Source organism: Dermacentor silvarum, chromosome 1 (assembly GCF_013339745.2).
Source record: "Dermacentor silvarum isolate Dsil-2018 chromosome 1, BIME_Dsil_1.4, whole genome shotgun sequence".
NCBI lineage: Eukaryota > Metazoa > Arthropoda > Arachnida > Ixodida > Ixodidae > Dermacentor > Dermacentor silvarum.
The window spans coordinates 346,767,928-346,780,370 of NC_051154.1; the positions used below are offsets into that span (position 1 = coordinate 346,767,928).

General features: G+C 46.0%; 1 protein-coding gene across 4 annotated transcripts in view; it reads right to left on the minus strand.

Moving 5' to 3' along the window:
• The window catches only part of LOC119437395 (conserved oligomeric Golgi complex subunit 6), a 93,112-nt gene that overhangs the window by 55,257 nt on the left and 25,412 nt on the right, over positions 1–12,443 (minus strand). Inside the window, exons 6-7 of one of the 4 annotated variants that reach the window (XM_037704425.2) lie at positions 7,671–7,851; positions 1,153–2,563 (exon numbers count right to left, since the gene is read on the minus strand). The exons of 2 other annotated variants lie outside the window; for them this stretch is intronic. In XM_037704425.2, coding sequence (XP_037560353.1) covers positions 2,154–2,563; positions 7,671–7,851 — 591 coding nt within the window. In that variant the 3' untranslated portion in view covers positions 1,153–2,153. Of the gene's footprint in view, positions 1–1,152; positions 2,564–7,670; positions 7,852–12,443 lie in introns of those variants that run through there. One more of the 4 variants, XM_049660498.1, reaches the window with a different exon arrangement.

Consider the following 12,443-nt stretch of genomic DNA (forward strand, 5'->3'; position numbering starts at 1 on the left):
ATACGAAGTAAGGTGAGCGGCTTTGGTAGCAATATGAATTGTAGTAAACATGAGCTGATTAAGTAAGCAGGTGTGCTGCGGCGTAAGTAGACCGACATGAAGAGAGACTCGACGACCACGAGAAGGCGCGTGTGAAACGGTGGTGTTGATGAGAAGCGCTTCCCGTGGGCAGCGCGTGCGAAGGGACACACCTTTAGCGCTGCACTGCCGATCCGGGCAGCATTGCGTGTGTAGCGTGCGTTGGAAAATGTGGCCCGACTATTACGAACTGAATGAACAAGCGTGGTGTGAGCGCGCACAAACACGAAGAGATCACACTGAATGACAGCAGACAACGACTGTCAAAACGCTGGCAGCAAGCATACGCCGCAGCGGGCGAAGGTATGTGCGGTCTATCGCTTCAACGGAAACTGAGCGGCGAATGCCGTGTGGAGATAAGAGACGGTGCGAGCGAGCGACGAGCGCGGTTGTTGGCAGAGAAGTGCGCCCCCCCTCCCCACCCCCCCAACTCCTTCCGGCGCTGGCTTACCGCTTCCTTGCTTGCGCGTGGGAGAGATAAGAGACTGTGCGGACGAGCGACGAGCGCGGTTGTTGGCAGAGAAGTGCCCCCCCCTGCTCCCTCCGGCGCTGGCTTTCCGCTTCCTTGCTTGCGCGTGGGAGATTGAGTGCGTTCGCTCTCCGTGATAGCGCGCGTCCCCGCACGCTTCCTCTCGGGCATACGGCGCGCGGCGAAGATTTTATCTATAGGGAACCTCACGGCGACGGCGACGGCGACGATGGCGGCGACGCCGACGGCAGAAATCCGGTTCAAGTGTCCATATAATTGCTATCGCAATAAAAAAATGAGAACACACAATGTACCATATGACATTATCTCTCCATATTCCATCTTTTAAAGCACCTGCATTCTTACTGTAACACTGCAGGATGCTCCTTAGTTCATGGAACAAGCAACAGCCGTCGTGACACCTGATGCCTGCACCGTGTGACGCGCCGAAAGAGAGGCCATGGGGCACCAAACAGTGGAGCTTGTACCTTACTCTTGATGACTTTCTTTTGTACAGTGAACAAAATGGTGCAATACATTTTTGGTCTTTGTGTATAACTCTCATGGAATAATCTACAACATTCATGAGAAACAAAACAAAGCCATTGCAGAGATATGATTTTTAGCTGCTCACTTCCATACACTCAGTGTATAACATTAGGAAGAGACAGCATTAAGGGTCCTCAACAGCAGTGCACCTGGTAGCCTCTGTACACTGCGATATCACACACTGCACAAAAAAACTTCCGAGGCTGTCTGTGCACCTTGTAATGTCAAGCTGTGTTCGCATGTGCTTACAAGTACACAATTTGCTATGAGGAGTGCTTGAATTCTGTAGCAATAACACAACTTTTAACAAAATAAGTTTGCCGAAATTTATTTCAACTTTCACGAACCCACCACTGGAAACCCTAACATTATTAGCGTCATTCCAACTTTAGTTTCTCTGCTGTATCTACTGCGACTTTTAAAATTATGATCCCTTCATCGGTGGCATGCTTGTGCTACTGGTAGCAGCATCCTAAGCAGTCAGTGGCACGCTGTGGGCACGGGTTTTGTCAGATGCCAGGAGGTGTCCAGGGTGCTCCACGTTTTGCAATGACCAGTGCTCCTTCAGTGTAGTGCACATTGCAAGTCCCTAGTTCCAAGCATGGTTTCCTGGTTGGATGTGTCTGGTCACACACTATGCAGGTGCTGCTACTAGCTAGTGCAGCACACTTGTCATCAGAGTAAAACTGAGCGCACTACAAGACACCAACCCTACCACGGGGCCATGGGAAGAATAATGGACATAAACTTAATACTGACACCTATCAAAGTGAAGCTTGGCATAATTTACTTCACAGTGCGGAAAGGATAGGACGAAGGCAGAGGGGATGACAATCAGCACTGTTCTTTGTCCCCTCTGCTTTGGCCCTGTCCTTTCCACTCTGTACAGTTAATTATTACGGATACCAACAAGCCCACGTGCCAACTTTTGTGAAGTGTAGCCCAATCCACAAGCCACAAAGCAACTGACTGACCTGGTGGGATCAAAACCAACAGAGAGCTATTCCTCAGTCACAAGAACCATTGTCAATCATGACACAAGGAGAGGCGGCAGTAACTACGTGGATGACGAAGCCTCCTGGCCTCCTCCGCCATCTTGTTCCTCTTCCTGCTGGGTGAGGGGCGGCAGCAGCAGTGCCTCCCGTAGGGTGTCTGGTGCCAGGGACAGCCTCTCGGCCAGGTCCCTATCTGAAGCAGCGTAGACCCGCATGTGCAGCTGGGCGTAGCGGTGCCACAGCTTGTCCAGGGCAGCACGGCGCACTGTCTGCTGCCGCTGGCGCCCCACCAGCAGCGCCAGCGGCGGCAGCGTGCCCCAGGTCTCTGGCTGCTCGCACAGCTCGGCCAGGCCCTGGCTCAGCGCTTGCAGCGACAGTGGCTCTGGCAGCGGCACAATGCTGCCACTGCGAGATGGGTCCTCGGCCAAGGCACTGCCCAGCCGACTCACAAAGTGCTCCAGTTGTTCCTCAACTGCGGGGCCATGCATGGGAGGGAGAGAAAGTCTTTTGGCACCGTGCATGTGGTGTCAGGGACGTGTGGTTGCACTCGATGACGCATAAGAGGGTACAGCAATCAATCAGCAGTGGCCGAACGAGGGACGTTGCCGGAATTCAAGTTACAACAAGGGACTTGTTTTGTCCCTGTGACAAAGCATTGGCTTCAGCCACATCCCTAGCTTGACAACTGTTGATCATTTCAAGCCTCTATCTTGCTGTGACCATCTGTCCTGTTAACCCTTTAAGGAGCTGTGTACACAATTGCGTACAACAAGATTAGTGCATCAACAGCAAAAGCACTGATGAAAGTAATGGTATTTAAAATGCGTTGCATACATCTTCAAACACTTCTGATTGGAATTGTGCTGCAAGTTTAAATAACGTGTGCAAAATGTTTTAGTAAAATGAGTGGGAAGGTGGACGACTGGGTGTCCTTGCTTGATGTATGTCGTTGTATGTACAGGGTTCGTACAGTTTTCCAAGGCAAAAATTCAAGGATATTCCAGGACTTTCCAGGACCTGTCACCGGTTTTTCAAGGACTCACAGCGGCATCCAAAGTAGGATTTCTTTACTCTTAACATTTCCAAAAATGCTGTTTTATTGCACTTACAATAAATAAATGTATATCACAATTATAATAAAAATGTCTAGCCTTGATAACTTCTCAAGATCACAACACAACATGAATGCTTACAACAGCGGCTGAGATTTCTCCAGTATAGGCTGGGTAATGTTAACAAAAAATATTCAAAATATTTAGCCTATGGTTATTGCACTAAAATAAAAAGAAATAAATGTATATCCCAATGATGTTAATAATGTCTAGCCCTGATCATTTTGAAAGTTCACAACAATACCAAAAAAAAGTTCACAAAACAATGTTTCCAACAGCTACTCTGACTTCCCCAGTATTAACTGGGCAAGTTTACCGAACATTCCCAAACCATTCTTGCTACACATCCATTATATTATACAAAATAGATGAATACTGCAATTTTGTAAAACATGTTTTGTCCCTTGATCATTTCTCAAGTCCGCAATATTAAAACTTAACGCAATGAACACTCACAACAGCTGCTCAGGCTTCTGCAGTATTAGCTGAGTTGGTTTATCAACCATTTCCAAAACATTCAGCATAATGTTATTGCACTTATACTATATTATCATAAATAATATTATAACAAACCTCGACCCAAAGGCACCGTGCACCAGTGGTAAAGTTGCTCCACTATAGCTCTCTTTAGCTTCACTAGCTTCACCTCGCGCGCAAGAGTGAAAGTGGGACAAGGCAGACCGAAGGGCGTGGTGTGAAACGTACAGTAGGGTGAGGAAAGCAGCGTAAACACTGCCAGCCGAGCCAGCACCGAAGCGTGGCATGGGTCTCTCGCTCCGTTCGCGGTCTGACGCAGTAAAGCCTTTTATTTTTTCCACGCAGTTCTGCAAAACGGAACCATGTGTGCTCGCGCCGGCGTATTGTTTTTGAAATAGGGAGTTTGTCAGACCAACGCCGATCTACCAGAGAAAGGAGGTCGCAATGCCGATATCAAAGTGCATTGCTCATGAAATTCAAGGATTTTCAAGGAAGGAAAAAAATTCCAGGACTTTCAAGGGCCTTGAAAACGCACTTTTCAATTTCAAAGGTTTTCAAGGATTTCAAGGACATGTACGCACCCTGATGTGGAAGGTTCACTTCTTTCATTGTTTTTCACAATGTGTTGCACCAGACATGATTATTAAGTGGCTGGATAGGTGCATTTCAAGCTCACTAGACATGAAATACACCTGAACCTCGTTATAACGAGACAGGATATAACGAAATAATGGATATAACTAGGGATGGGTGAATAGTGAATTTGAGGTTCGAAGCGAATTCGAAGCGAATAGTGATTTGGTGGAATAATTTCGAATCGAATAGTTCGAACAGTATATATCATATATTACAGTAAAACCTAGTTAATTCGAATTTCACGGGACCGAAAAAAAAATGTCAGAATTACCCGAATGCCGAATTATCAGGGTATCCAGAAAACAACAAGCAAATGCTTACTAGTACGACAGCACGATTTTGTTAGTGTAATGAATAAGCAAATCCTTTTGCTATTTATAATTTTGCACAAAAGTAGTGCGGAAGCTGCAATTCTCGTCATCTCGTGACTGATTGGCTCTCGCAGCGGCGATCGAGGCCTCGCGACTTCCTTCACAGCACGGCCGCGGCACGCGCTATCATTTGCGACACGCTTTGCACTACTGTGCGCACATCCCGATGATTTTTTCGCCAGTAAGTTGACCGCCAACAGATCGCACGTCAATCGCGATGTAGCTGGTGCTCTTCATCCTTGACAGCTTTGCACCAAGTCAAACCTAAACAACGGTTTGTCGCAACCGCGGCCGCTATCGACGCGATTATGAACGGCGACTTTGCGATGCTTAAGGCACGTGGCCGACGCAGGCACAGAGTCAGAACGAAACTACCGTTCGCTGCAACAACTGCAGACGAAATCGCAGTCGCCATCTATGCGATCATGGATGGCCACTAGGCAGATTTCTAGGCATGCGGCCGACGTGTGTACTGAGTCAAAACGAAACTACTTTTTGCCGCAACCGCTGCAGAAGAAATCGTGGCACCTATCGAAACGATCATGGATGGAGACCATGAAATCCCGCGGCCAACGTGTTCTTATGCGTGGCGGTAAACACAATGAAGGCACAAATAGGCATGAAGCATTTCGTTGTTGCTATCATTCACGAACGATTTTCGCTGATGACTATAGCGATGCGGACTCCGCCGCTTTGTTTCAGTTGTACGCTAGCGCCGTTTCTACCTTTTTTCGTCGCACAATTCCGGTTCTTTAATGCAAAAACGTATAGCCTTCGAGATTTATGGTTGATGTATGGCATCCACGAAGTGAAGCATAGCCTCCGAGATGTGTACCGGCCGTCCGTGGCTTCTGGTTGCCTATTCAGGAGCGCCGAATAATTCGAAAATATAGAATACCTGAATTCGAATCGAAGTGAATAATGAATATAGAATTATTCGATCAAATATTTGACAATATCGAATATTCACCCATCCCTAGATGTAACGAAAAGTAAATCTAATTCCCCTTGAAATCCCTATAGAGATTTTTGTATTTAAAACCTCGTTCTAACGAAGTAAAATTGTTCTGCAAATGGATATAACAAACTATATTTGTCTCCAAAACCAAAAGTACCGACTGTTGTGCACCGAGCATATTGCTTTCCGCTGGTCTCCGCACTCGCTCCCCCCCCCGGCATGGCAGTTCAAAATCCCCGCGTAGAATACACCGTCAAGCAACACTGGCCTTTCTCACCGCTGCACGAAGTCACGCGCATGGTTGCTGCACACAAGCAGCACTTCTTTTCTTATCGCACTTCTCTCATGCTGCGGCATGTAGCTGGCAAAGCTAGGCCGTAAGGCGCACCCTCCGAGATCTCGTAGGCCACGCCTAGCTGCGCCATGCCACATATCCGTGATGATGCTTGCACGCGGCATTCCAATAAACCAGTGCCTCCACTTCTCTTTCTCTCACTGCAGAGAGCCACACTTGCTGATGTAGCTGGACGTGGCCTCCGACATTGCATGAAATCAGCATGAGCCGGCCAAGCCAAGTTGGCGCGCTCACGCAGCAGACGGAGTTAAATCTGCCACGGGACCACGAGACAGCGGTGGATCAGCTAGTTTCACTTTCACGGACTGAACACAACCGCATATATGGCCGGCCATTGGCTGACAGCATTTCTGGTGCTGTGCCACACTCTGTCAGCCATACACTTTGACGGGTTCACGACATCACGTGAAAGTGAAACTATCTCCGAAAGTCATGGAGGTGGCCAGAGAATATCGCCCCAGCAGCGTAGTCGGTGCACAGTGTTGTGTGCCATGTGCTGCTCGAAGACGATGGACTTCGCATCGCAGTGTGCTAGCTGTTCACTTATTCGCCGGTTTCACGACGATATGAGCGAATCAGGTGGAAAGCAGAAGTGAAAGACCATCACATTGGAACATAAGGACACTATCGTAAAGGCTGTTGCATCAGGTGCTAAAATGTTGCGCGCTGCACATGCCGGAGAGTCTTTGCTGTTGCTTTATCAGAATTTCATTGCATACGTAGCCGCGTAGCAGTTCGGCAGGTCACGGAGTCGTAGTCTTCTTTGCATGTTTAATGTTGTGCACACCACTGGGTATATACTGCAGTAAAGAGCAACAGTTGATATAACAAAGTAATGAATATAACAAAGTAATGAATATAACAAAGTAATTTTGGCTTCCCTTTCTTTCAACTTTGCTATAACAAGGTTCGAGTGTAGTTGATAATCTCATATCTGAAGTGGCCACAGTGAGTTCTTGCATGGATTCAGCATTCTGTAAACTTCACAACGCTCACTAAAGAATAGAAAATTCTTAATCTATTTTGCAGCTGTACACTTTCTATGATTCTGAAGGTATGAGAAATTCAGTGAAAGTAAGATTTTAATCAACAGAAATAATTGGCGTATGAAAGGGTTAAAGTATGGCAAAGCACACAGGAACAGAGAAAGAGGTGCGTGTAGTACAGCACCATGGTACTGCTCCACACATGAATCTCGCATACATTCTCACTGGCTGTGTGAAGATTCTGTGCCCAAGTGTGCAGAGAATACTAACAGGCCGGTGCCGAGCTGCAACTTCCCGAGGCGAGAATATCAAGCCGACTTTTACGATTAAGACATGGAGAATGCAAACAGACAATATGATGTTTGTGTTTATACAGTTGAGTATGCTTAATTCAAACTCCACCAGAATCCATAATTTGTTTGAATAGAGCAGTGTTCAAAACTAGTGGGAATCATATGTTGATGCAGAACTAAGGTGCACTACGTGAGTGAGCACATAGCAAGCACACTGAACAAATTTCGATGTGCTTGAAATCAAGCCATTGAAACTTGGCCTGATCAAGCCATTGGGCCTCAATTGCGCACTAGTTGAGGCCCCTTGTGGCAAGCTTTTTGACCGGCTAGAAGAGATGAATTTGTTAGGTTTTTACAATGCTTCAGGTAAAATTATAAAATGCTCACGTACTGAGGCAGTCGATGTGGGGCTTCTGGCGTGCCTCAAGCTCTTCCAGCCATGGTTCCGTCATTTCGAGCACAGCCAGCCCAGCCTGAGCAAGTTGCAGACAATTGAGGAGGTGAACTGATCTGTCAGCAGGGGCAAGCCTGCTCGACAGCTGTTCACACGCCGCCAATGCCGGCTCCAGAACCTGGAAGTTGCACCACTCCTTAGGAAAATATTTCCAGCTGGAGCTTCAACAACGCACTGCCTGCCATGAAAGTGAATTACTGTGTTCGTGCAGATATAATGCAATTGAAGACATCTGACAACCCAGAAAAAAATATTCTAATTGTGAACCTAGTGCAACCATTGATGTGGGCACAAAATAGAACATCTTACTACAGTGTGATGATACACAAAAGCAATATACATTGCCTGCCATGAAAGTGAGTTACTGTGTTCGTGCAGATATAATGCAATTGAAGACATCTGACAACCCAGAAAAAAAATATTCTAATTGTGAACCTAGTGCAACCATTGCTGTGGGCACAAAATAGAACATCTTACTACAGTGTGATGATACACAAAAGCAATATACATTGCCTGCCATGAAAGTGAGTTACTGTGTTCGTGCAGATATAATGCAATTGAAGACATCTGACAACCCAGAAAAAAAATATTCTAATTGTGAACCTAGTGCAACCATTGCTGTGGGCACAAAATAGAACATCTTACTACAGTGTGATGATACACAAAAGCAATATACATTGCCTGCCATGAAAGTGAGTTACTGTGTTCGTGCAGATATAATGCAATTGAAGACATCTGACAACCCAGAAAAAAAATATTCTAATTGTGAACCTAGTGCAACCATTGCTGTGGGCACAAAATAGAACATCTTACTACAGTGTGATGATACACAAAAGCAATATACATTGCCTGCCATGAAAGTGAGTTACTGTGTTCGTGCAGATATAATGCAATTGAAGACATCTGACAACCCAGAAAAAAAATATTCTAATTGTGAACCTAGTGCAACCATTGCTGTGGGCACAAAATAGAACATCTTACTACAGTGTGATGATACACAAAAGCAATGCACATCTGTTGAAATGTTGAAGGGCAAAAGGCAAAAAAAGAAACCTGATGTTATATTTGCTGCATGGTTCTGAGCACAACACAAGGTGCCCTCTCAGGTTTTCACAAAATAATTTTAACATTATACTTTAGGTATGTCAACAAGAGTGACACAAAGCAGTGTTCATCAAACACAAATTTGCTGCACAAAGCAACAACAAACTCAGTTATGCTTAGCGAATGCCGTGCATGGCATACATGACATGGTATACATGATGCCATGCATTTACACAGCATTAGATGAAAGTTTTGGGTAGCATGTTGCTTCACAATGTTTAAAAATTATGGGGTTTTACATGTCAAAACCATGATCTGATTATGAGGCACGCTGTAGTGGGGGACTCCGGAGTAATTTGGACCACCTGGGGTTCCTTAACATGCACCTAAATCCAAGTACACGGGTGTTTTCACATTTTGCCCCCATCTAAATGCAACCACTGTGGCCGGAATTTGATCCCACAACCTCGTGCTTAGCAGCCAACACCATAGCCACTAAGCAACCACCGCCGGTCCTTCACAATGTTAGGCTTGTTGTGAAAGCGACGTGTACGAAACACACAACATGACACTGACTCAAGTTCAGAAACTTGTTTGCCCATCAACTTGTTTTGGCCTGGGCATGTTTCCAAAAGGATCGATAGTAGGGCTGAGTTAGTATGGTAAGGTATTTGTTGCAGCGCGCAAAGATGCAAATGTAGACAGATTGTGATGTTTTGTGTTGCAATCACTTATATATATGTAGGGTTGTTCGTCTTTGGGAAAAACCCAATTTCACCCGATTTTTACACCCCGAACATGTTTCAGGGGAATTGGGTTAAACCTGATTTGTCCCTGAATCCCAAAAGCACATACTAACTTATTTTTATTAATTTTTTTTTACATTTTAATGCTGCATTAAATTTGCAGTGCACACGCGCTTGCTACCCTGCCTTGGGACAACGAAGTTAGATCTTGTTGGCTTAAGTGAATTCCAGTGACCTATAGTTCATCTGATTAGAAGCCGGGTGTTCTACCTCTGCTCCACGCCACCAATTGCAAATGCAAATGACTGAGGACCTTCACCGAGAAAGTGTAAGAGTGGGGTTGAAGATTAATATGCAGAAGACAAAGATAATGTTCCATAGCCTGGCAAGGGAACAAGAATTCAGGATCGCCAGTCAGCCTCTATAGCCTGTAAAGGAGTACCTTTATCTAGGTCAATTACTTACAGGGGACCCTGATCATGAGAAAGAAATTTACAGAAGAATAAAATTGGGCTGGAGTGCATATGGCAGGCATTCCTGACTGGGAGCTTAGCACTGTCGTTGAAAAGAAAAGTGTACAATCATTGCATTCTACCGGTGCTAACATATGGGGCAGAAACTTGGAGGTTAACAAAGAAGCTCGAGAACAAGTTAATGACTGCAGAAAGAGCGATGGAACGAAAAATGTTGGGCCTAACGTTAAGAGACAGGAAGAGAGCGGTGTGGATCAGAGAGCAAATCGGGGATAGCCGATATTCTAGTTGACATTAAGCGGAAGAAATGGAGCTGGACAGGCCATGTAATGCGTAGGATGGATAACCAGTGGACCATTAGAGTTACAGAATGGATAACAAGAGAAGGGAAGCGCAGTCGAGGACGGCAGAAAACTAGGTGGGGTGATAAAGTTAGGCAATTTGTAGGCGCAAGTTGGAATCCGCTAGCACAAGACAAGGGTAATTGGAGATCACAGGGAGAGGCCTTCATCCTGCAGTGGACATAAATAGGCTGATGATGATGATAGTTCATCTCACAAGATGCGTGCAGCACTGTGGATGCTACAAGGCTCACAACCCAACGATTGTCAACAGTGTCAGGCATTGACGTTATTGTGCCTAGCTAATGGAAGCTGTGATGTCGAGAAAACTTTAGAGATATGTTGTGGAGTCTGATTCGTGCTCTTGGCACAAAGGAAAGACAACACAGTAGTGTAAACAATCAAAAGGGCATTTATAGCACCTTTCATACACTAATGCATGCTAGCCGAATTACTACCCATAGAACATTCACATGGGCGCGCAACAAATCAAGGAAGTCCGACTAACCGCGACCGGATAGCGAGTGAATATGTTCGCCCCATGCTATGACACCATCGCCAAGTCGTTCACATGTACGGTCACATGAACGGTGGAGAGTTCGAACGATTCGTATTCGTCCATACCGGTGTCCTTCTCCTAAGCCTTCTCAGGACGGTCCGGGCCGGCGCACGCGCGAACAGTCCGTGCGTGTTGCTCGCCGACCCCCAAGCCAAGAGGAAGCGCCTTTTTCCTTTTGCACCCAAGTAACCCTCGCTGTTAGTTGGCGTTAGCAGCGCAACACTAGCGCCATCTCTCGTAATACTCTGCGGCCGTAACGCCACGCGGCAAAGCCGGATTACAGGAGATGGGAGCCATGCGGGGAAAACATCAGGGGATGTGCGAGAGTCGCGCATCCCCACAACGTTCAAAAATTGGACAGGTCTCGGATGGAAACCGACATGCTGTGCATGCAGATGATAATGTATGTTAACAAGGATGGGTAAAAAAATCAATGACTAGCTTTTCGTGAATAAAATGTTTAATTTCCTAGAACTTATCAATGCTCTTTACTGTCGGAAGGAAGTTGGCGCCCTATCCTGTCTCCCCTTGGTTTTCCTTCTTCTTTCCTTGCGCCACAACTCATTTGTTTAGCTATACACCAACTCGCCCAACGCACTACCTTACTCTTTACTGTCATTTTGACTTATTAATTTCCAAACAAATGCCGAACTTTGGAGTATCTGCTAGAAAACACTGATGTCCCCCCGATTACCAGCTTGAAACAAAACCGTAATTTTAACGCCTTAGTGTTAAGGAGCTTCGGATACCCTTAAAAAATAAATAAAGAAATAAAAAAAAACTAATGTAACATATTCCTTAGTACCAGTGGCGCACCGACGGGGGGGGATTCGGGGGTTGTAACCCCCCCCCCTGAGGCCGACTTAACCCCCTCTTTTGTTTAACCCCTTTTCTTTCCTTACGCATTTGAGCACTGCAACTAAGATGTAAGATGCGCAATCATCTGCACACTCGCAAAAAGCGCATCTTTTTGACAATTTCCCGTGACGAAATTGAAATTAGTGCTGTTTAGATGGTATTGGCAAACTGTCAACCCCCCCCTGGCAGAGATCCTGGGTGCGCTACTGCTTAGTACATTTGTAAATTTAAACCAGGAAAATCGTGAATTTTGGAATGGTTCAACAAGAAACCCGATGACTCCCCGATTATCAGCTTGAAAAATAGCACCCGCTTTTTACCCCCCCCCCCCCCGAATTAAAAAAATATAACACCCAAAAACGAACAACCCTATATATATATACAGTCGAACCCACTTATAACGATACCGGTTTTAACAATACAGTGGAATCTCGATGATACGATCACGGCTACAAATTTCCGGATGATATGAATTTTCCTGAGGTCCCGGCCGAGCCCCATTACTTTGCAACGTGCTAGAGAACGGTTGTTACGAATAAACGCCGCCCCACCGACAGCCGCGAAAGAGAACAGCGTGCAGTCACGCGCGTTTTCCCTTTCTCTTTTGGTGCGGAGGTGCAGACGCGGCGCTGGACAGCGCGGAAGCCGCAACTAGGCGCGAGGAGTTTGAAGCGGTGCGCCTTTGTTGC